This window comes from Bos mutus, chromosome 26 (assembly GCF_027580195.1).
Source record: "Bos mutus isolate GX-2022 chromosome 26, NWIPB_WYAK_1.1, whole genome shotgun sequence".
NCBI lineage: Eukaryota > Metazoa > Chordata > Mammalia > Artiodactyla > Bovidae > Bos > Bos mutus.
In genome coordinates, this window is record NC_091642.1 from 12,468,674 (window position 1) to 12,493,938 (window position 25,265).

The following is a 25,265-nucleotide window of genomic DNA, read 5'->3' on the forward strand; positions in this document are numbered from 1 at the left end:
GGGAGCCACCCCCTGCCCATGGGTCTCAGCCCCTGGTCCAGGGCCCCTCACAGACATTTAGCAAAGTCGAAGGTCATAAACCAGTGCACAGGCTCAGTCCAGGCTGGGGAGCTACTCACATCTGGAACAAAGGGGGGATCCAACATCCCGGCCTCTAAGCGCTTGAAATTCATGTTCCTGAAGAAGGGGTGTCTCTTGACCTCCGCGGCCCCTTCCTCCTGGCAGCCCAGCCTCTGCTTTGCATCTTTGGTGAGCAGCTGCAAAAGGAGAGCCCCATGAGGACACGCCGGGTGGGGGGCCTTTCCTCCTGCCCAGAGGCCCGAGGGGCGAGGGGCTTTGGAGAGCTTGTGATCACCTCCCTTCCACACAAGAATCCCCGAGCCATCCCCTGCCAAGACATCCCTTCGCTCACGTCCACCAGCCCTGGGCCACCCCAGGTTCCCATCAGACACCGCTCGACCCTGATTTGGGAGGCTCTCCTGAACCGCGATGCGCTTTGTGGTCCCAGGATCCCAGCATGCTCAGATGCCTGGAACCCTCAGGAGAGCAGGAGTCCTGTCTGATTCTGCCCACGACTGCATGTCCAGAGCCTGGTGCGTACCTGGCACCCACTAGTGTATGCTGAACTGGCATCCCCTCTTCTGCTCCAGGTAAGCTACCAAGGGCAAAGACTGGTCTGTGGGTTCTCTCATTCGTTTACGCGATTCGTAAGTACATTGCAGACTTGCACCCAGGAGGCGCCGAGAGACGGGATGCTGAGGGTCTGGCCTCAGCAAAGTCATGTTAAGAGGACCCATCAGGGCAAGGCAGATGCGACACCACAGTGGCAAAGGAAATGAGAACTGGCTGTTAGCTGAGGGATCAGGAGGTGGTCTGGGGAGGGGGCGTCTGAGACAGGCTTTCCAGGCCGGGAGAAGGCACTGGAGGGACCTGTGACAGCGTCAGCAGGGCAAGCTTGGAGAACACTCATCTTTGAGTCTGAGGGAAGGATGGGAGTGAGAGAGATGGGTCACAGTGAAAGGGACCAGCTGGGGAGAGTGATGGAGGGTCCTGGAGGCCAGGTCTGGAGGTAGGATTTTAATACAGAGGTAGTGGGGAGCCAAGGATGGTTGGGGGTGGAGAAAGGTCCTCATCACAAACAAAATGCAGGATGGAAGGTTATTAGGAGAGGAAGGGGCTACAGGAACAGTCATGCCACCAGACCAAACTGGAGGAAGGTGTGAATGAAAGATGGGGAGGGGGGAGGAGGAAGGGGAAGGGAGGGGGAGGGGCGGGCCACAGCTGAAGATGAGGCGGGGCCCCCACATGACTGCAGGGCATCAGCCCCCTCCCCAGTCCCAGGGGAAGCCTGTGCTTCTCTCTCCTCCCCGCCACACTGAGCACTCCACCATGTACACAGTTGGAATCTACTAAGTGTCTGCTTTGAGACAGAAATCTAAGTGGGCAGCTCGCACCTTGGAGGGAGTCCAGCCCTTTCTTCTACCAGAGTCCTGGTGGCCTCTGCACATGCTCATTCTGAGAGGCAGGGGGCCTCCTGGCGTCCACAGTCTGGAGAGGAGACTTGCTGGGACTGTCCTCCCCCCAAACTAAGGAGTGAAAGGCGACAGTGGGGCGAGCAACGGATCACGGCCTCAAAGGGACGAAGCTGTGAGACAGCCGCTCACAACGTCGCCCCACTCGGTCTACCGACCCCCCAGGCAGGCTTGGCCCCATGGACTGGTGGCTCAGGGCCACTCCTGCTCTTCTCCTGGGGCTTTGCTTGTCTCCAAGAAATCGCAGAGGCTGCAGGGCCCAAAGGCTGCAGGGGCTGGCCAGACAGATGACACAGTGAGGGAAAAAGGTGAGGGGTGGGCTGCGTGGGCCATGCCAGGCTGTCCTTCAGCTCCTGCCAGGCAGGAATGTTGGCAGGTGTCCGGGGCTTCTGCTTTTTTCAAAAGAAGCCAGAAAATCCCGGTTTTTATGTGCTTTTGCCCCATTTAAAAATCTTGGCAATTAACCTACTCTTCACTTTTTTTCTAAAACACTGTTCAGCTAAAATAAACACCCACCTATATGTTGCCTGTTTGCAACCTGGGCATCAGGTCAAGAGTTCACAAATATTATATCAGGTATAAACCAGGAGAAGCAAGAGGGAGAGATGGTGTGAGTTTAGGTGGATGGGGCAGGCAGAGAGGGCTTCCTGGAGGAGGATGACTAGCGATGGGCTGAAAGGATGGGTGAGACTGAGACGGATACAGGGCTAGTGGGGAAAGAACAGTGCTGGACTCAGCAGGGGCCTAATAAAGGTGGGAGCTGAGGTCTGGGCTTAGGGACCGGACCCAGGAGACAGGACAATGAGATGCATGCACTTCTGGACCACAGGGGCAGTGGAGGGGGTCTTGTGGCTGCCAAGATGGAATGGGGGCTGGGGACTAACTTTATTGCTGTTTGTATAAAAATCTTCCTCAGCAGTGGGGGCTGGAGCTGCCCTGGGCCTCCGTGGTCTCCTTACGATCAGGCCCTGCTATGTCCTTAGCCTGGTGTCCCTTGGTGGTGACAGGGCGAGCCTGACCAGATGGGTTGAGGTTACAGGCATGGAAGAAGTCCAAGATCAGACTTACAAGGCCTCAGGGTCATTTGCAAGGAGGCAGAGCGAGACCAGAGGGCTCCAGAGGTTCTTCTAGCTGAGAAAGACGAGGGGACCTTGGTTTTGATATTTGCACCTGTAAGCCCAGGTTTGCCTGGAGCCCCAGGCTCAGCTGCCTCCTTCCCTGTAGTGGCCACCAGGGGGCAGCAGAGGAACAGCAGCGCCCCTGAGCCAATGACTGTGGGCAGGGGGCCCTCTGTGCCTCTCTGTCCTCTCAGCGGGTCCCCTGTTGCTCTTAGGGTGTCTCAAGAACTGCTTCTCTGAATTCCTGACCCTGACCCAGGCCACTTGATGATGCACTGACCTTCCATCCCTCATCCAGTTAGGTCCCAGCAGATAGGTACCTAGTTGCAACATCAACCAAGTATTGTTGGGTCCCCTTTCGACCCCCCTGTTTTCAACCATCCCCGAGGGTACCCCACATTTCCATGTACCTGCCTCTTGCTGTCTTGCTCCTCTTGTCCCTCTATCCCAGCTCTGGCTGTCGTGACTACCTGTTTCCTGGGAGGCTGCCCAGCTGCAGGCTGGCCCAAGCATGTGGTCCGGGCATGTGTTTGCCTGTGTACACGCCATGCCTCCCTCACGGTCTCTCACACACGCAAATGACAGACCTACGGCTCCTCTTTGGAAGGGGTCAGATGGCAGCTCTAGGCCAGATCCTTCTCCCCGTGCCTCTGTGACGTCAGACTGAGGCTGGTGAGAGGAAGTGGTCAGGCAGCGGGTGGCCAGCTCCAGGAGGGCAGCCTTCTGGGGGAGGGAGCTAGGCCAGATGGCTCTGGGGCCTCTAGCAGTGCAGCCTTGAATTTTCTAGAAGCAGAAACGTTGCTACTTTTCATCAGTTTCCCAGGCCTGCCTTTCTCTGGACTCCGGCCTGTTTGTTGATGTTCACATTTCAGACCCTGAGGGTCAGATCCCGGTCTTGCTGTTCTAGTTGCAGAGCAGAGGAAGGGACCTGGGGGTTTGCAGGTGCCAAGTGTTTGGCGGTCAGGCCCTTCCTGTCCCCGCATGGCTGGTGTTAGAGGGCGGCTGGCATTAGTGGGCAGCTCCCAGCACAGCAGTACTGAAGCCAGAGGGAAGAGGGCCCTGGGGGGCACAAGTGGGACTCGGGAGCCAGAGAGCCAGGCAGGGAAGGAAGCAGGCCCGCTGGAACCCAGAAGGGCCTCAGTCCAAGGGCGGACTCTCTCCATCTTCACTTTTGAGGTCCTGCCACCCCATCCTCTATCCGGCTTCCAGACCCCCAGTCTGGCCCCTGCCCACCAGCCTGACTAAAGGTCCCACCCTGAGTGAGCCCTGCCTGGGGCCGGGTCAAATTCTCTATCTATGGATGCTGTCACTCAGGACCTCAGCAAGTGTGACCAACACTCCATGTAGTGGGTGGAAAACGTGAGTAAATGATGTTCGAAGGCCGAAACTATCACCACCCACCACCTGCAGCCCCTGGCCTCAGAGCAGCACCAGGGACCCAGAGCTGGATGGAACAGGAGGCCGAAGGTCAAGGGTAGGGGCTGTCCTGATGCCTTTGTATCTTGGGGGCCAGCTGGGAGCATCCCCTTTCTCCCCCATGCTGACCTCCCCCCAGAGCTGGACATAAGGGAGCCTCTCCTTGCTCACTGCAGCCTCTCTCCCTTGTCACAGAGCCACCCTGCCCCACCCCAGGCTCCCTCTTGGAAGTGTCTGTCAAACACCCCAGTCCACAGACCCTGTGGCTTCATCGCCCACACCCTAGCATGCCCTGCCCCTGCTCCCATCTGCCTGTTTGCTGTTCTCGGCTCGGGGCTGGGAGGGGAGCTGGCACTGGACACCGGCCCTAGGGCGATGCCTGGCTCACTGGGAGCTCACCATTTTGCAGATGGACTTGGCCTCCTCGGAGAACTTGTGCGAGTACACCTCCTCTGTCTCCAACACCCGGCGGTCCACCTCCTCCCGCTTCACCTTCTCCTTGCGGCCGCGGAAGGGCGACTGGCCCTCGATCATCTCGTAGATGAGGCAGCCCAGACCCCAGTAGTCGGGGCTCAGGCCATACCTCTGGTTGTTCAGGACCTCTGGAGCTGGGGGCAGAGCAGGAGATCCAGGGGACGTGAGGGACAGCTGGTGGTGGGTCAGAGCCAGGCACACGAGGCCAGGACTGAGATGCTAATGGGGCCTCAGGACGTCCTGCAACTAGGAGTGATGGTACTGCTCGCAGGAGGCCTTGGGCTCAGGGCTGGGATCCCTTCCCACTGCCGACTCCTGCCCACCAACTACTAGAAATACCTCCTCTTCCTGGGATCCTGCCTTGGTTGCTCTTCTCTGCGCTCCCAAAGGACTCTGACTGTGGCTTCAGAAGCCTGACCATGGTGGATGGAAATAACCCGTTCCCTTGACGTCTCCCCTACTAGACTGCGAGCCGCCTCATTTCCTGCTGTGCCTGATAACAGGTAGGATGCCTGGCATACGGTAGGTGTTGCACACATATTCGTTTCAATGAATGAAAGTGTGTCCACCCAAAGTAAAGATGATTTTAAATGTATCTGGAATTCCAGCAGCGTCTCACTGCGACTTCCCTAACACTTTGATTAAATGGATTATAGATTCACCAGAGAAGTGCAAGAGAAGATAGGCAGGCCGCATACATCCAGGAAGGCAAATGTATCCACATGGGTGTGGACACTGTGCACGAGAAGATGACACAGATGCCCAAGCAGGCACAGAGTGCACACATGGATTTATCCATCCATCCATCACCCATCCATCCATCACCCCACCCATCATCCATCCACCCATCATCCATCCACCCATCATCCATCCATCCATCCATCCATCATCCATCCATCACCCATCCATCCACCCATCATCCATCCATCCATCATCCATCCATCACCCATCCATCTACCCATCATCCATCCATCCATCCATCCATCACCCATCCATCCACCCATCATCCATCCATCACCCATCCATCCACCCATCATCCATCCATCCACCCATCATCCATCCATCCATCACCCATCCATCCACCCATCATCCATCCATCACCCATCCATCCACCCATCATCCATCCATCCATCATCCATCCATCACCCATCCATCCACCCATCATCCATCCATCCATCCATCCATCACCCATCCATCCACCCATCATCCATCCATCACCCATCCATCCACCCCTCATCCATCCACCCATCATCCATCCATCACCCATCCATCCACCCATCATCCATCCATCCATCCACCCCTCATCCATCCACCCATCATCCATCCATCACCCATCCATCCACCCATCATCCATCCATCCATCATCCATCCATCCATCATCCATCCATCACCCATCCATCCACCCATCATCCATCCCTCCATCCATCATCCATCCATCACCCATCCATCTATCCATCATCCATCCCTCCATCCATCACCCATCCATCATCTATCTACCCACCATCCATCCATCCATCAATCATCTATCCATCCATTATCCATCGATCACCCATCCATACCATCCATCCATCATCTATCCACCCATCATCCATCCATCCATCATCCATCCATCACCCATCCATCATCTATCCACCCATCATCCATCCATCCATCAATCATCTATCCATCCATTATCCATCTATCACCCATCCATACCATCCATCCATCATCCACCCACCCATCATCCATCCATCCATCATCCACCCACCCATCCATCCATCCATCACCCATCCATCTATCCATCATCCATCCATCCATCATCTATCCATCCATCATCTATCCATCATCTATCCACCCATCATCCATCCATCATCTATCCACCCATCATCCATCCATCCATCATCCATCTATCCATCATCTATCTACCCATCATCCATCCATCACTCATCCACCCCATCCATCCATCATCTATCCACCCATCATCCATCCGTCCATCACCCATCCACCCATCATCCATCCATCATCCATCCATCACCCATCCATCACATCCATCATCTATCCATCCATCATCCATCCATCATCCATCCACCCATCATCCATATACTCATCACCCATCCATCCATCATCCATCCATCTATCATCTATCCACCCATCATCCATCCATCCATCCATCAATCACCCATCCATCTATCATCTATCTATCCATCCATCACCCATCCATCTATCCATCATCTATCCATCCATCATCCATCCATCTATCATCTATCCGTCCATTTATTAACCCGGTCATCCATCATCCATCAATTATCTATCACCTATTAATCATCTATTCATCTGCCCATCCATCAGCATTCACATAGGTATACATACCTCCGACATACACATAGACACATACCCCATGGGTCCCCCAATATCATGCAATCTGAAAAGGACCCTCTGACACCAGAGTCCAGAACCCTGAGCGTGTGCTGCTGGCATGAGCCCAGAGGAGGACAACAGTGTCCCCATCCCTTGGAGCTTTCTCGAGGCCCCTGTCTCCTGGGGTGAGTGGGTGGATGTGTTTGAGGTGTATGGGAAGATGCCCAGGGAATATCCCTATTTGGAAGGCAGACCCCGGGGGACCAGTGTAGCTCCAGGGCAGCGGTCTCTGAGAAGGCTCAGGGGACACAGGGCAGGAGCCCCGGCTGGCCCCTCCTTGGAACGGGCTCTGTGACACAGTAGGTGGTGTGCTCCTCTCCTTTCTGGGTCCTTCCTAGTGACCTCCCCGCTCTCGAGGTCACTCTGAAAGGCTGTCTGCCAATTCACCAGACCCTACTACACCCACACCCCAGGCAACTCTGTGTGTCAGCTCTGAAACTGCCCTGGGAGGGGTGTGGCTTTGAGACACAAGTGGGGTTGGGGGTGGGGGCTGCAGAACTCAGTGTAGTCAAGACACCCTGGGGCCCCAACACTTCCCTGACCCTGGCTACAACTTCCCGCCTCCCACATGACTACTTCTGCAAGTTGCGCAAAGAGGCCAGTGGCTTCGAGGGCCCAGCTCAGGGAGGAGCCATGCCTACACTCACCCATGTAGCCAACGGTGCCCACTCGGCCGCGGATCAGGTCTCCCTCGGGGATCTTCACGGCCAGGCCCAGGTCCGAAATCCTAATGTGGCCTGATGGGGGACAGCAGAGTCAGCGGGTCCCTGGGGTGGTCTTGCAGACATCTGATCCACCCTGGGCAGGGCCCTAGACTTGCCATGGGGCCCTCGCCTTTCATTTGTACCAAGAACAGTGGCACCCAGTTGGCCATGCAGGGTGATTGTGAACCATCGCGAGAGTCAGGTGTCAGAGGTCAGGGGTAAATTATTACTTTTAGGGAGAAAAACATAAAGATGTAACAGGACCCCTGGATTCAGCTGGATGATGGCAGAACAGCCTCATAAAATGCCCTAAGGGGCTTCTTGTAAGGCTAACATCACAAAGTTTAAGATGCCTTGGCTCGATTCTGGGATTGATTCATGGGAAAATGTGAGATTCTCCGGACATTTTGCAACAATTTGCTTAAGGGGAAAAATCACAAAGCAACTTGGGAAGCAACTCCCTGTTCTGCCTTGTTGGTCTTTGGGGTTGTTTGTTTGTTTCCCTTTGGAGAACCTGCCGTCCAGACCAGCAGAGACTGGGAGGTGGCATTGGGGCTCCTGGGCCAGAACTGACCCCCAAAAGGCAGAGACAAACCCGTGCTGAGAGCGCACCTTGGCACTGTCTCTTCCAGCGGCCAACCCGGCAGGGTCATGGCCTCATCTGACCCTGCAGGAAGGAACACTGACCCACTCCACAGCCTGGATCTCAACAAGGCCTAAAGCAGGGAGCCCCCCCAAGAGGCTAGAGCTGAGTGGAGCCTGCTGGCTCAGTGGCCCCCAACGAAGGCAGGAATGGTGTGAGGGGAGAGAGCATGCAGATTCCAGCTATTGGGTGACAGATTGGTGGTAGGCACGGTTCTGAGACCAGCAGGGAACAAGAACCCTTGGGGGCTCTGGGTGCATACACAGAGGGGCAGTGGGCCCTGAGCCCTCTGCCTGACAGCATCACACTCAAACCTCTTCTCCAGGTCTTCTCCCTCCCCTTCCCTCCCCTTGGCCTGGGATTTGCTGGCAGGGAGACCTAGTTTCAGGTCTCCACTCCCCACTGATATTTGTGGGGGGAGAGTAGGCTCCTCTGAGCCTCAATCTTATCATCTGTAAAATGGGCACAGGGTCAGCTGGCCCTGCTCCCTCTGTAAAGACAGGGCAATTTAGTTGAAGATGCGACAACCCTTTCCCAGGTGTGATAGTCTAAATAGTCGCGGGGGCTCCTGTGGTGGCTCTTTGTTATCCATGTGTGTGTGCACAAACACACACGAAAATAACAACGATGACAGATAAGTAAGAACACCTAACGTAGAGCTGGCTTCCCTGGTGGCTCAGATGGTAAAGAGTCCAGCTGCAATGTAGGAGACCCGAGTTCAATCCCTGGGCCAGGAAGATCCCTTGGAGGAGGAAATGGCAGCCCACTCCAGTATTCTTGCCTGGAGAATCCCACGGACAGAGGTGGTTGGTGGGCTACAGACCGTGGGGTCGCAAAGTCGACAAGACTGAGCGACTAAGCATGCACGCACGCACGCACAGTTGGTAAAACAACTTATCAAGGTATCTTGTCAGAACCTCAGCACCAGCCTCCACCATCTGAAGAAGGCAGGGCAAGGCCCACTGTTTCCATTTTACAGACTAGAAAGATGGGGTGAGGGAAGTTGTGTGAGAGTTAGATGTTTGCCCAGTCTCTGGAACCCTCCACTCCTCACTCAGTGCTGGTTCTCTCTTTCTCTTCCTGTCCCCCACCCTCCACTGCAACAATTTGCTTAAGGGGAAAAATCACAAGTCACACCCACTGAGCCACATCCTTCTTTGCCAAGTAGGAGCTTTGTCCACGCCCTCTGCCCTCCCCTGGACCCAGGGTCAGCATCTTTGAGTCTCTGTTGGAAGCCTCCTGCTCCCTTTGGGTTGTGACGCTCAGCTACAGAGCAGGAAAAGGATCCCCGGGGCCGCTGCCCGACTTACCGTAATCGTCTAACAGGATATTTTCAGGTTTCAAATCTCTGAAAGGGAAAGACCACCAGCATGTGAGTGTGAGTGTTCTGGGTGGCAAGGGCACACCAGCATCTGTCGTGGACCCCCTTGAGCTACTCAGGCCTGAGTATTCCCTCCCCAACTCTGGGCTCAGGAGGTCTGGTCTCTCTCTGGGTCAAGACCATCTTGGGCTCACTTCTCTCCCTGCGGTATTAATTTAAAACAAGTGCTGCTATCTGCCATAGGTATCCTCTCGACTCTGGAGGGTGACTGAAAAGGAGTTAGGCAAAGGTTAGTCCGTCACTGAGCACCCCTGGGGCTGGGAGGTGACAGACCTCCTCCAGGGATGGGAAGACCTCGAGGTCTCCGGATGCCCTGAAGGCAAGAGCCAGGCCTGGGAATGAAGGGAGAGAAGTTATTGAGGACAAAACCGCAGCTGTAGAATTGGGTCAGAGAATAGTAAGGGAGAGAATGGTAACCTCCAGGACAAAGACCCACTTTGGGATGGGGTCCCCGGGAAGCCTGGCACTTCCCCCAGCTCCAGCTGAGCCACAGCCTGGGAGAAAGCATAGCCACCAGGCGCAGCTGTAGACGCAGCCACCACCTCCTGTCTCCAAGGTCTCTCTTCTCTTTACAAGACATGGTCATGCTCATGAGAAAGAGAACCTTTCCACTGTAAGGGGGAGAGGCAGCAGAGTGTCTGGTTTTATTAATAAAAGCTCTTCTCTGTGAATTGAAGAATAACCAACAGGACAGGGTGTGTAATGCGGGTAAGCCATTGTGCGGATGCCACACATGGCATCTGGACTGAGGATTTGGTTCTCAACCAACTGGCTTTGTTCACTAAACTGAGGGCAGCTGTCCTCATGGGGAGAGGTTCATGTGCCCAATCCAGTGATGCAAGCTCACAGAGTGATAATTGGGGTCTGTATGTGGTTACTTATTACAACATACTTTTGTTGCCATTGTTATTAATTTCCATGCTTTTGATGTGCTAACCCTTCCAAATAAGGGCAGGAGACCTCATTTCAATTAATCGGCCACCACCGACCACCAGGTTGGAAAGACAGCTGGCTAGTGGGCACAGAACCCACACCCACAGAGAGGCTATAGCAAGGGGTCGGGCCAGGGAGGCACCGTGGTTCTCTTCCTCCCTAGTATTAATAGAAAGGCTAGAACTTGGAGGGATGCCTTTTTTTCTTTTTCTTTTTTAAGAGAAAAACAATCAAGTAGAGGATTCTTTTTTCAACCCTTAGGGAAATTTTTCTGACTCTCTTCTCACTTGAATGAAAACAAAACAAAAGCATAAATTGGGAGATGTGGGAGGCGGGGGGAGGGCATGTCATCAAGACCATTCCTCCTTATTTTCAAAACCTTGGGCTCCCAAGATATTCTTAACCAACAGCCCTGTGACAAAAGTCTTCAAACTGGGTTGTGTGTGCCCAGTGTGGTTGGGGGATGAGAGAGTCACCCATGTGCTGGGACTTCAAGAATATGCATTTCTAGATCCTTAGCATCATAGTGCCTTGTCCTGGCATCTTACAGGATCTCCCCTCCCACCTGTCCTTTCTCAATAGCTCTTCTCCCAACTGACAGAAGAAAAGCAGGTTCCTCCCTACTCCTGCATATTGCTATGGTGCCCAGATCCATAGGGTGAAACCTCCAGGGTCCCAATTTGAAGTGGGACCTACTCATCATAATATCAGGGCAATTCAACAGAAGAAATTACTTTAACATTTAGAGCCTTATGGTCAGTGAGAATTTTTTAAAAATCTTATCTACATCCATATATTTCAGAGTGGAATGCTGATCATGGACTTTTATGCAAAAAGTAAATTACAGTAAAATAACAGTCTCTGGAGGCCGAAGGAAGTAGAGAATGATAGAAAATTTCTTACCATTAAAGAGTTTTCATGCATTTTTTCTAGTTACATGATGGTGGAGGTCAATTTGCTACAGCAATTAGATTCCACTGGATATCTTTAGATATGTGATGTCACTTGAGTTCAGTTTAAAAACATCAGTAATACTAGCCACTATTTTAACATATGATGGACTATTTTAGGTGTCTACTTAGAACATAGGAGGGCACAGAGATTTTCAAAATTCTTGGAGGAAGCCTGCGAGAAGAGTCTGAAGGCCACTGGTCACAGAATCTGGACACCTGGTCCTGGGGTGGGAGAGACCGGGGTCCATTCTGATGCCTGCTTCAGTGGGGATCCTACAGAAGTCCTGCAAGGGTTGGTTCTGGATCAGACCACCAGGCTCCACTCACTGAGCTTCCTGGGTACTGGGTGGGAAGAGACCAGTGGCCCAACCTCATCGACTCTGAGGGAACACCTGGCCCCCACCAAGCGATCCCCCTCCCTTTCTCGGTTCCAGGGTGGGAGTCTGTCTGACTCAAGGGCGATGACCCGGCCTCAACTCGAGGGCAAGGCTGAGTGACCAATTCAGAGCATGGAAGGGTTGGCCTCACTCACTCAGGTTCAGATGGGGGACCTGGGGTTGCCCGCTCACCTGTAGACAATGTTCTCATGGTGGAGGTCCTCCAGGCCGCACAGGATCTCTGCCGCGTAGAACAGGGCGCGCTCCTCCTCGAAGCCGGGGTTCCCCATGTTGTAAATGTGGAACTTCAGGTCCCCGCCGTTCATGATGGTCAGGACCAAACACAGGGCATCCTTGGTCTCGTAGGCGTAGGCCAGGTTGACCTGGGAGCACACGACAGCCATGCACTGGGGTTCCAGGGACCCCCACATCTGCTCCTCTTCCTCAGGGGTCCTTGAAGCTGGGTGGGAGGACTAGCGTGGGGAGCTGCAGCCGCTTCACACCACCCCCTGAGCCCCATTGCTGCCCCTCCATCCAATTCGGCAGTTCCAGGCAAGGAAGCAGAATCAGAAGGGGCAGCTGGCACCTTTCATGGGTCCCGACAGGACGGTGTCTGTTGCTTTTAAGTCACAAAAGCATGTGCGTGCATCAGGTGGTTAGAACTTCTGTCCCCTTTGGGCATCCCCTTACAAAACCCACCAGTTCTGGGGAATGCAGGCAGCCTGGGTGGATGGTGCTGCTTGCCATCAGGCACAACTGGTGGGGGTGTAACTGGGGGAAATGCACATGTTCTCTGACAGAGTGATTCCTCCACCAGGAATCCATCTCCTGGACATCCCCACAGAAATACGCCAAAGGGATGTTGAAGGATGAACGGACCCGGGGCAGCCTTGTCTGTTGTGGTGCCTTCAAAACCAGACGTGATTTCTACTTGTGGCTGCACAGGTCACGGCCTCTCTCCTCCCTGTACACAGGAATGGTGCACAGCTTTAAAAAAGAGGCGCAGCTATCTGTCAGGTTATAGAAGATTTACAATTTAAGGGGAGCAATGCTTCAGGCTAAGATTTGTTGCAAGATCCCATTGGCTAAAAATAATAAAGCCTGTATATGTATCAAGTGAAGTGAAAAGTCTCTGTCATGTCTGACCTTTTGCAACCCCGTGGACTATATAGTCCGCCAGGCTCCTCTGTCCATGGGATTCTCCAGGCAAGAATAGTGGAATGGGCTGCCGTTTCCTTCTCCGGGGGAATCTTCTGAACCCAGGAATTGAACCCACATCTCCTGCATTGTGGGCAGACTTTTTACCGTCTGAGCCACCAGGGAAGCCCAACATGTTTGCAGTGGTTACTCAGAGAGGGAGGCTTCTATGTTTACTTGGCATCCTTCTGTGAGGTTTGACTTTTTACCCATATATATATTGTGTTTTATAATAACAAGTGGGGGAGACGCTGAGAGCTGGCCAAACACAGGTCCCCTTCCAGGTCCCCACTACCCCAGCGGGTGTGGAGGGGCATCCGTCTGCGGGAAGGTGGAGAAGGACGCCTCATCTGACAGGACTTCAGATGAGAGCCCTTTGCCGCTTCCAGCTACTCTGAGTTGGGGGTTGGTTTGTTACTGCAGGAGAGCCTCGTCTGGACAGAGTAACAGGCGCGTATAAACGAGATGGGCCTGACGCTTCGGGCTCCTATGATGAAACCAGCCTAAGGGGTTTGTGGAAACAAAGCTCCTTGGCTGGGCCCCTTTCTTCCACGGAGGTATTAACAGAAGCTCACACCTAGAGGGGAGCCAGCCAACTCCAGGGACAGGACACAGTCAGTCCCAACTGCCTTTAGAAGGATGGAGCGTTGGGCACTTCCGGTCACCTGGAGGGGGGCTCTGCTACACTTCCGGTCACCTGAGGCGGGGCTCTGCTACACTTCCGGTCACCTGAGGCGGGGCTCTGCTACACTTCCGGTCACCTGAAGGCGGGGCTGTCCCCCAGGCCCTGACACTCACCACAAACCGACTGTTGACCTTCTCCAGAATCTGCTTCTCATTCAGGGCCATGGACTCCCCTTTCCTCTTTTTGATCCTCTTCTTCTCCAAGCGTTTGCAGGCGTACATTTTACCCGTGGCCCGAACCTGGCAGGCACAGACCTGTGGGGGCAAAAGACAAGACAAGCGTAAACGGCACATGAGACCAAGCCGTTCTGAGGCTCCTCCAGGCCAGGATGCGGTGTCTCCAGGGCTGGGAACCACAGCGGCCAGAGCCGGCCGTGCCCCGGCCTGTGGGTATACCAGCCTCGGGAGTGAGCAAGGCCTGGCCGTGGACCCACTGCTCCCAGGGCCCTGCCATCCAGATGACTTTGGTGCTATCTCAGGTGAACCCAAGCCCTTGGAGGTGGAGAAGCAGCCATCTGTACCAGTTTACATGGCTGGCCGAGGCTGAAAGAACCATTCCTGTCTCAGGGGCAACTAGATTTTCTCTGTCCCAAGCTTCCAACCAGATGCAGCTGCTAATAACTGGGGACTTTGAAGGACCAGCTGCTGGTAGGAGAGGCTTATTTGGGGAGGGGGGCAGTCATGGGAGACCCCTGGGAACTCTGACTGTATGATTTGGATGAATGAGACTCAGGGTATTTGGATCTGGTCTTAGTTCTGCCCTTATTCGGCTGTGTGACCTTGCCTGGGTTACCTAACCATTCTGAACGTCAGTTTTCCTCATCTCTAAAACGGGAATGACAAGGTTGGGGAAGATCAGGTTAAGCATAACAGTGCATATTAACAGCATGGCCGGGCCATACTTAGGCCCCTCATGTCCTCACTTCACCCTCCAAACACAATCAAGGACACACATTTCCTTCTGTAGACTTGAACCCTGCCTGAGACTGGCTCCAGCATCTCCATCCAGCCACCCTCCTTCCCTTCCTCAGACACCAGTGACCTTCCCAAGGCCCCAGCCTCACCCGCCTTCTCCACCAGGGGGCGCGTGACCCAGCCATTTGCTCAGAAGCCCTGCTTTGGACACTTTTCAGGCCAATCCGGAAGGGACAGTAAAGGTGACAAGAGTCCAGAAACTTTTCATGAATATGTGGATGTTCACTCACCTCCCCAAAGCCCCCTTTTCCAAGTACTCGGTACTGCCTGAAAGTGTTTTTGGTTACCGGTTGCCTGGAAGAAAAGCAAAAATCCAGCATGGGTCTCATAGCATTAAGATGCAGAATTAAGAGACAAGGGCAGCATTGAGAGGAGCTGAGCGGGGCAAGACACACACCTCCAAACCCTGCCCTGGGGACCCTCAGGAACCACCGCTGCAGACGCGACCCTCAAGCACTGGCTCAGGGGCTGGGCGCCCTCGGCCCTGGACTGGAAGGAAAGAGCAGGAGGCTTGAAAAACGTGAGCAGAGGCTGCTTCACTGCACTTTCCCTGTGGTTCCCCTCTCTCTCCCAAATGCAAATTCTGCGGCTGCACTCAGAAGGAAGCTGTGTCCTCAGTGCAGGGAGAAGAGAGAGGGCCAGGAGTCAGGCTCGGTGTCCCATGGAGGCCAGGAAGGAAACCGCAGCCCTGCGTCCACACCTGCCTGGCGGAACAGCTTGCGCCTCCTGTCCCCAGGCGCCCGAGCTGTTCCTTCCTGCAGACGTGCCCTGGGAAGACAGGCCTCCTGGGAACAGAGAGGCTGCTGATCCCCATGACCAGTCTGGTTACTCTCTAAGGACCGAGGGCATTGGACTCCCCTGAACATCAGGACAGGAGAAGATCCTGTCTGCCAAAAGGTGTGTGTGTGTGTGTGTATGTGTGTGTGTGTGCATGCTCTGTCGCTTCAGTCGTGTTCGACTCTTTGTGACCCTATGGACTAGACCCTGGGTAGGCTCCCCTGTCCATGGGATTTCCCAGGCAAGAACACTGAAATGGGTTGTCATTCCCTTCTCCAGGGGATCTTCCCAACCCTGGGGTTGAACCTGCATCTCTTATGTCTCCTTCTTTGGCAGGTGGGTTCTTTACCACTGCTGCTACTGCTACTGCTAAGTCACTTCAGTCGTGTCCGACTCTGTGTGACCCCATAGACGGCAGCCCACCAGGCTCCCCCATCCCTGAAATTCTCCAGGCAAGAACACCTGAGTGGGTTGCCATTTCCTTCTCCAGGGCATGAAAGTGAAAAGTGAAAGTGAAGTCGCTCAGTCGTGTCCGACTCTTAGCGACCCCATGCACTGCAGCCCACCAGGCTCCTCCATCCATGGGATTTTCCAGGCAAGAACACTGGAGTGGGGTGCCATTGCCTTCTCCATCTTTACCACTAGCACCACTGATATTTATGACTAATCACCTTATGTCTCTCGATTCCCCATTTTAACTAGCCAAAACCATTTATAATGTCTAATGAGACAAGCCTCCGATCATGGGGCAAAGGTGGGGCTCATGGAGTAAAGAAAGAAATGGCCACTTAGTTGCCGCAAAGGACTCCACCTTGTAGATAGCGTGTGTTTTTTCATTGCTGGCCTATTTGGCTAAGAAAAGTCAGGTTTTTCCCCCTCTCTCTTTTTGGCTTTAATGAGGTGTAATTGACAAAGAGTACAACCTGATGTTTGGATATAGGTATACATTGTGACTCATTGGAAAAGACTCTGATGCTGGGAGGGACTGGGGCAGGAGGAGAAGGGGACGACAGAGGATGAGATGGCTGGATGGCATCACTGACTTGATGGACGTGAGTCTGAGTGAACTCCGGGAGTTGGTGAGGGACAGGGAGGCCTGGCGTGCTGCGATTCATGGGGTCGCAAAGAGTCGGACACGACTGAGCGACTGATCTGATCTGATACATTGTGAAATCATCATCCAGGCAAGCTAATTAACATCCTATCACCTCCCCAAATTAACATTCCCCCCTCCCTCCCTTCTTTCCTTCCTTTCTTCCAAGGACACTTAAGATCTACCCTCTTAGCAAATTTTCAGTAAATGATACAGCACTGTTAACTCTTGTCCCCTTGTTGTATGTGAGATCCTTAGAACTGACTCATCTTGCGTAACTTCAACCTTGTACCCTGGGCCAACATCTCCCATTTCTCCCATCCCCTCCCTGCCCCTGGTGACCACCACTCTACTCTCTGCTTCTATGAGTCTATGTGGATTCCACATATAAGTGAGATCACATAGTACTTGTTTTTCTGTGTCTGGTTTATTTCACTTAGCATAATGTCCTCCAGGTCCGTCCATGTTGTCATAAATGTCAGGACTCCCTTCTTTTTTTTTAAGGCTGAGTAATACTCCATTGTAGAAACACGATCCTATTCTACTCTCACGGTATTGCAGCATTACCCACAATAGTCAAGAAATGGAAACAACCTAAAAAGCCATCAATCGATTAATGGGTAAGAAGAAGCAGCTTTTACGATGTTAAAATTGGCTCTTGACTCTCAAGGACTATCTTTGAGCATCCCCAAATTCCACCCCAAGTTTCTTCCGCAGCGTAGGGATTGGTATGGGATTGGAATGGGCCAAAGAACTGGGTCAGCTCGAGAAAGACCAATCTCCAGTCACCCAGTGGCTCCTGAATGAAACTCCCATGGAAACGCTTCTCACTGCTGGGTCCTGAAGAGGATTTGGGTTTCAGTGGGAATCACAGCTTCGGCACCATGCTATTCTCTTAGGCGCTGTTCTCCTGGACGCTCCCTGGCCTGTCTAGAATTCATGTGTGTGATTCACTGCCTCTTCCTAGTGTTTCTTTAGGAAGCAGGGTCCAGGCTGCCCCTCTGCTGGACTCCCCCTTGCTCTGCATCTTACACACGAGCGGCCTGGCCTGGAGCAAGCCCGCCATGCGCCTGCATCCAACATGCGGCCCTGGGAAGCGTTTCCTCCAGCTGCCCTCGAAACCACATGAAGGCGTCCGGGCCAACAGTTTACGATACATGGAGAACAAACAGTCGGCCGACATTACCACAGAGCTCCTCTGCTGGGGGAAATGAGTGTAATACAATTTCCGAGGAATTTCTTGGTTAACCTTGGGAGGGAAAAAAATCCCTTTAATATTTCAACAGCACAGCACCAACAGGCCATGATCTTGTTAGCAAGAAAAAAGGCGGCGGGGAGCGGGGCTGCTGTCAATCATTCAGGGCATTTCTAGGCCAGGGTCCTGCTTTGCTGGCTTCAACGGCTTCATGGCCTCAAAAGGGCATAACTCTTTTGAGGTCGACACACCGATTTGAAAAGTCCATTTCTCTATTTCATGTGTTTGGTCCTGACAAGTAAAGTGAAAGCCAGGGGCCACAGCTAAAGGCTTCCTTTGGAACAGGATGCTGGATAAACTAAGGCTGAAGGACTTGAGCCAGGGACCTGGGCTTCAGCTTCCAGCCTTGCCAGGCATTGCTGTGTGACCCAGGGCTAACCCACCAACCTCTCCGAGCCTTGCATCTTCAGTAAAATGGAGATACTGAAAAGGTATCTGTATCTATATATATCTCCAAAGGTTCTCTGTAAGCCTCTTAGTGTCAGATGTCATCATTAGCACTCTAAGGATAAAGGACGTGGTGCCTTCTGAGGGTCTCTATGGTAACAGTCCCCATTGCTCGAAGCAGCTTGTTCACGGACACAGGTAATCCCGAGAATCTGCAGTCATTTGGCAGTTGGGCATGCTTAGGCTTTGAGAGGTGAAATGAGATGCCCACGGTCTCAGCTGGTAAGCGGGACAGTTGGAACTGGGGTCCAAACAGTCTGTTTCGGAGACTAGGTTTGGTGTCCTGAGCCCACGCCACCACCCCAGGAAGGTGGGCACAGTTCGGGGTTATGTGATACAGCCCAGGGCTCCAAACTGTGGAGCAAGGTGGGGCAAGATGAATACCTCCCCACCAGACTGCATCCCGCAAGGGTCAGCTGCTGCCTCCAAAACGTTAGACAGGTGTGGTGATGGTGGAGCCAAAGTGCTCAGTGATGATGCATGAGGACGATGACATTCAGCCGTTCACCTCCCAAGGAGGCCGGCTTTGTTGAGCTGTGTGCTGTGCTCTCATCGCATTCTCACCACGCCCACAAGGCAGGCACTGCTATCATCCCCACGTCACAGGTGAGGAGGCCGAGGGGTGGAAAGGGGAGCGGCCCTCCCCTGGCTCCCCAGGAGGAGGCTGAGCTCGGACTCAGATCAGGCTGTGGGCTCTTGGTGGCCCTCGCGTGGGTCCTGGAGCCATGACGTGCACGGGCAAGGTGGCCAGAGGCAGGCCACATGCCAACAGAGATGCCCGTCCATTGCTCCTCTGTCACCCCATCGGTCAGGGTGGAGACAAACGTCCCCCAGGATGTAGGGCGGGTGTATCCTCAGATCTCCCTGAAAAGGGCCGGGAGGGCAGTGAGTGCAGCTTTTCGGAGGTTCGTGTCCCCCAGGTGTGCGTCCTAGGCGTCTGCAGGGGACTCAGCACGGATCCAAAACACGTGCAGGAGCAGGAGGCTTTCTGACCTGCTTTCTCCTGGCTTTCTGACCACAGAGTATACATACGGCAACGAGCGCCAGACCTCCGGCACAGGAACCCTGGTGGTGGGAGGGGGAGCTCCCATCCTTGCCTACCAGCTCACCCCGTATGGCTTTATTTTTTATTTATTTGCTTCCCTGGTAGCTCAGACGGTAGAGAAATTGCCTGCAATGCAGGAGACCCGAGTTCGATCCATGGGTGGGGAAGATCCCCTGGAGAAGCGAATGGCAGCCCACTCCAGTATTCTTGCCTGGAGAATCCCATGGACGGGGGGCCTGGCGCACTACAGTCATGGGGTTGCAAAGAGCAGGACATGACTTAGCAAACTAACAGCTGATTTACAATGTTGGGTTTATTTAATTGTTTTTTATTTTTGGCCACACCCTGTGGCATGTGGGATCTCAGTTCTCTGATCAGGTTTCAAACCCACATTCCCTGTGTTGGAAGGCAGAGTCTTAACCACTGGACCACCAGGGAAGTCCCCACAGTATGTCTTTAATGCAAACATTGCCCTGACCTGCAAATCCTGGGGTGCTGTAGTGGGCAGAGCACCACTCGGGGGTCCTGGGCCGGGGTTCCCCCTTGGCTGCATTACACCCTCTTGGGTGACCCAGCAAGCCACATACTCATGGCCTCTCCTTTCTCATCAGTCACACAGAGGCCACTTCTGCCTGACCAAGTGACTGCTGTGTGTGCAGGAGCTCTTTGAAGAGAATCAATTCAGCTCAGTTGTGTCCTCAGCATGCCAGGCTCCCCTGTCCATCACCAACACCTGGAGCTTGCTCAGACTCATGTCCATCGAGTCAGTGATGCCTGATGCCATCCAACCATCTCATCATCTGTTGTCCCCTTCTCCTCCCGCCCTCAATCTTTCCCAGCATCAGTGTCTTTCCCAATGAGTCAGTTCTTCACATCAAGTGGCCAAAGTATTAGAGTTTCAGCTTCAGCACCAGTCCTTCCAATAAATATTCAGGACTGATTTCCTTTAGGATGGACTGGTTGGATCTCCTTGCTGTCCAAAGGACTCTCAAGAGTCTTCTCCAACACCACAGTTCAAAAGCATAAGGTGGCAAATAAAAGACGTGAAAAGATGCTCGGTCTCATCCACGATTAGAGATGAAAGGTAAACAAGAAGGAAACCGGCTCTCACAGGCCAAGAACAGTGTGGCTGAAGCTGAGGCCAAGCAGACACCCGGGGCACGGGCAGGACCAGGAAGTGGGCAGCAGCTGGGGAGGGACATCTAGCTGCCCCTCACAGCTGAAAACCCTGCCCCTGGAGTTCCTCTGCTAGGAATATCTATGATGTATCTCTGAAAGTACATAAAGATGTATGGCCGGGGCCTTCGCTGGTGGTCCAGTGGCTAAGACTCTGAGCTCCCAGTGCAGGGGGCCCAGGTTTGCTCCCTGCTCAGTGAACTAGATCCCACAAGCTGCAGCTGAAGATCCTAAGGGCTGCAATTAAAACCCAGCACAGCCAAATAAATAAATTAATTAAAAAAAAAGATTAATATACAAAGTTATTCACTATTTAGGGAAGGTTGCACACAAAATTGAGGTCAATCTCCAACGTCCATCAATAGGGGGTGGGTTACACGAGAAATGTGCACATCTATGTAAGACTATGTGGACGCATGCTAAGTCGCCTCTGACTCCATGCGACTGCATGGACTGTAGCCCCCCAGGCTCCTGTGTCCATGGGATTCTCCAGGCAAGAATACTGGAGGGGGTTGCCGTGCCCTCCTCCAGAGGATCTTCCCAACCCAGGGATCGAACCTGAGTCTCTTATGTCTTCTGCATTGGCAGGAGGGTTCTTACCTCTAGTGCCACCTGGGAAGTCCCAGTGTAAGAATATGGCAGCCCTTTAGGTTGGCAGAGCAAGATTTCCCAAAGACAGTGAACCAAAAAAATAAGCACAGAACGCTGAGTATATGTGTGAATGAGTGTGTGTGTGTTGTGTGCACAATAATAAGCATAGAGCATTTCTAGAATACTCAGGAAATGAATAGGAAGAGAACGGTTCATTTTATTTGAGCCATGGACCCAAGGGAAGTAACTGATTTCTATATAACTTGTCAAGGGAAAAACTCATATCCCCGCCCCACCGACACACACACTTGTACACACTCGTGTGTGAGGTGTGCCACCCCGGAAGCACTCACCTTTCCAACCACTTCCACTGGAGAAAGCGATCAAAATACATGCTGTCCAGGTACTCGTGGAAGGGTTCTCCCCTCAGGTAGTCGTGGACAGACCTAGCTCGGAGGGGACAAATGGATGAACGCTTCACCATCCTGACTCTGCTGCAGGTGGGCAGGGCCATAGCAGCAGGTCACTGCCCAGCCTCCTCCACCTCCAGAGTTTGGAAATGCAGACACACAGGGGCCTCCAACAGACACAGTGGCAGGGGAGCCAGGCCCCGGCCATTCTACAAAGCTTGTCTGAGGCTGACTGACTGACCCGCAGACGTGTAGTCAGTACTTGCCTTGGGCACCGCTTGGGCTCCGGGACACAATGCCTTGGCATTGTGAGGGGGACAGACCATGAATAAATAAATGACCCCAGGGGCATATTATCATGAGTTAGCAGGAAGTGAGGCCCCTGAGGGGTCCAGGAGATCTCTCTGAAGAAGGGACAGGAGCTGAAATGAGAACCCAGCACTGTTTAACTATGCACAAGGGAGGGATTGGGAGTTTGAGGCAGAGGGTGTCTTGGCAAGAGGCCGAGGGGCATGGGCTCTGGATTTGGTCAGGACCAGTGAAGCCCCATGCAGTAGAATTTACTGGGCACCTGCTGTGGGCCAGGTCCCAGGCCAGGCCCTGGAGGGTTCTGAACTTGGCTGCAGGCAGGGCCGGGCTTGGTTCCCTTTAAAAAGTGGCCACACTGACCAGTCAAACCCAGGCGCTTGGGACCTGGGGAAGTGGGGGACACTCAGAGTGAGAGAACCTTGGAGACTGTGTCCTGCCAGACTGAGAACAGGGGCCAGCGTGGGGGGCCAGGATGGCCACTCCCTCAAGGGCAGGGGGGCAGCCCAGGGACCCCCACCCGCTGTCAGGGCTGACCCTCGGCCACCTGCAAGCCCGGATTCTGCCCACAGTGGTCTCTCCTCAGCACCTGCCACAGGGCTGGGCCTCAAGCTGACCCTCCCCGGAACACCCCAGTTCTTCCCACAGTGCATGGAGCGCCGGCACTGAGCCGTTAAAGCAGGTCTGCACTCTTGCTCTCAAGGTGTCCCTTGAGTGACATGCACACAGCAGGTGCCCAATTAATGTCTGGGCTGCAAGCTCTGAACGAGGGTGCACCCACGCCTGCTGTGATCTTGGTGGGTAAGTCTGTGCCCCTGCCTGTCAGCTCACGGGGAGGGCGCGTGTGGGCACAGGAACGGGTGTGAGCCCAGTGCCTACATGTAGCTTTGCGGCACATCCGTGCGAGATGATGGAGCCTAACTGATGCTCGGCGGGCACCACGCCCACTGACGTGCCTCACGTCACACTGCAGCCTGTGATGAGCTGGTGGGGTGTGGCCGGGGGCAGCCTGTAGCCCCACTCCATAGGCAGTGCGGGTGGGTGGCAGCGGTGGGGGGGTGGGGTGGGCAGGAAGGGTTTCCAAACCAGCCAGACCGGGGCAGAGCTTTACACATGCCTCTGTCTCAGCGGCCGGGGAGCCAGTTGGTTTCAACATCATCTGAAGCACATGTTTTCTCTGCACTTGGCACCCTAGGCTCTTTTCCCTTCATACACAGGCTGCTGGGGGGCACTGAAGACCTGCCCCCGGGTGCCCAGTGCTCCGGGGGAGGGACACGAGAGGCAGCCCCCTTTCCAGGTGACCGGGTGGAAACCCACAAGGAAGCTGAGGGTCCTGACCCCCGGACAGGGAAAGAGGAGGGGAGGCCAGGGCCCAGGGCACTTACTGCACGCAGGCCGAGAAGAGTTCTTTGCAGGGTTTCTGAAGGAGCTTCTCCTCCGTCTGGGAGACCAGGTCCCGTCCAACTTGGGTGATGAAAACTGGGGACTGGAGGCAGGAAGAGAAGAGGAGGCATCAGTGGGGCAGGGGGCAGGGGGCCGGGGGCCGGGCTGCCACGGGGCCCCACCCGCCCGCACCTGGTCCCGGCTGCCTCCCCGCATGGTGGTGGGTGGTGCGGGGAGGTGGCGGCGATGGAAGGTGGTGACCCAACCGGCCTGGATTTCAGGTCAGATTTCTGTTCTGCCGCTGACAGTGTGGCGACCCCGTAAGGCCACCCTGCTCCTCAGAGCCCCACCGTCCTCCTCTGCGAACACAGATCGTGACATCCTGTGTCGGGGCTGTGGCTGGAGCTGAGGGCGGGGTGTGAGCACTCACACTGAAGGGACCCCCCGAGAGCTGCCCCCACCCCTTAGCCACAGGGGGGCAGTGTCCTCGGAGGGTGGGCGTCAGGGCGTCTAGAGCAGGCGACAGGGCGTGGAGGGGCGGCCCTGCACAGGGGGGAGCAGCAGAAGGTGGCGACGCGGGCCTGGCTCGGGCTTGCCAGGGCTACGTCCCATGCCCACATGGCTGCTGGAGCTGTGAGCCTTGCTCCAGACACGGCCTCACTGTCACCAGGACGATGGTCAGAAATAATGGTTTCTCCTGGAACCAGTCAATGAAGCCGTGTGAGTTGGATGCTACAATGATGCTCATTTCACAGATGAGGAAACCACAGGCTCGGAAAGGTTAAGACCTTTGCCCAAGGTCACCAGCAAGCGGCAGAGATGGGATTTATACCAGGCTAGGTGGGTCTAGAGTGAAGCTGGTTGGAAGTGGTGGGGTGTCTGAACCACCTGTGTGGGCTCCCCTCTTTCACCGCCATCTCCCAGGAGGCCCCTGAGATGTGACCTTAGCTGTGGGCTGACCTGGAACTTATACAGAAGATGCTACCGCTCAGGGTGGTGACCCGCTGGTCTCGGTGGTGGTGGGGTGCTACTGCAGAGGGTTGGGGGTCATCTGGGAAAGCTTCTGAGGAGAGGGTCACAGGCAAAGCAGAATGTGGCCTCAGACCTCCCACCTCTCCTGGGCCCTCCCGCCTGGGCCCTCCCCACTCCTGAGCAGACGGGAGGGGCTTCCGGGGGTCTGGGGGCGGCTCAGCTGTGCGTGAAGTCTCGGCACTGTCATTCCTTGGAACTGGCTGGCAGGAGAGTTCTGGGAGCGCTGCCTACACTCAAAGCCCCGAGGGGAGTTAGTAGCTGGTGATGACGCGTTTGGTTTAACGACCACGGGTTTAAATCCAGTCTGTGGCTCGATGACGTGAAGAGACAAAGCGATTCCAACCAAACCCCCTCTCGAGTGACTCTGGGGGACGACACCTTCTGCCAATAAGAAGGGAATAAGAAGCTGTCGGCAGCTTTAAGCTGGGAACGTAAAAACCCAAACCTGCTGTGAGGGCGGGCCGTGCCACTGCTCAAAAAGGCATTTGCTGTTCTTCACATCAGGGGGAATCCGAGGTGCTGGTCCTTCCCCCCAAACTGAGAAAGGCTCTCCCCACAGGCGAGGTCTGACGCATCACGTAAGAAAAAGGGCCCCGGGGTCCCGGTGACCACAGTCTGTCCCCTGTGGCTTGAAGGCGGGAGAATTCCACACGGTTTTAGATCTCTTTCCAGGAAGCTAATCCCTGCTGGTCCCAGGAGGCCTGTGAGGTGGGCTGGAGAAGGGAGGGGTGTTTCCTCCAGGCCAGGTGGGCTCTGGAGAATAATGTCCCCCTCACTGCCCTGAGGGCTCAGGAATGCCACGAGAGCTCTGGCAGGCAGGGCTGTGTCTCTCTCCAGCAGGACTGCCCCTCTGGGATGGAGCTGAGGGTCAGGACAGAGTGGAAGGATTGGGGTCATTCTCCTCTGTGTCACAGATGTCCCCTTAATTTCTAACCAAACAGAAAAGACCGCGAGGCCCTTGGATAT

The 25,265-nt window shown here is 54.4% G+C and overlaps 1 protein-coding gene across 1 annotated transcript in view; it reads right to left on the reverse strand.

The window, feature by feature from the left end:
* GRK5 (G protein-coupled receptor kinase 5) overlaps positions 1-25,265 on the reverse strand; it is a 232,659-nt gene that overhangs the window by 8,529 nt on the left and 198,865 nt on the right. The window contains exons 5-13 of the mRNA XM_070363781.1: positions 23,270-23,370; positions 21,522-21,614; positions 15,015-15,078; positions 13,924-14,064; positions 12,121-12,311; positions 9,595-9,632; positions 7,585-7,674; positions 4,466-4,674; positions 120-257 (exon numbers count right to left, since the gene is read on the reverse strand). Coding sequence (XP_070219882.1) covers positions 120-257; positions 4,466-4,674; positions 7,585-7,674; positions 9,595-9,632; positions 12,121-12,311; positions 13,924-14,064; positions 15,015-15,078; positions 21,522-21,614; positions 23,270-23,370 — 1,065 coding nt within the window. The remainder of the gene's footprint in view (positions 1-119; positions 258-4,465; positions 4,675-7,584; positions 7,675-9,594; positions 9,633-12,120; positions 12,312-13,923; positions 14,065-15,014; positions 15,079-21,521; positions 21,615-23,269; positions 23,371-25,265) is intronic.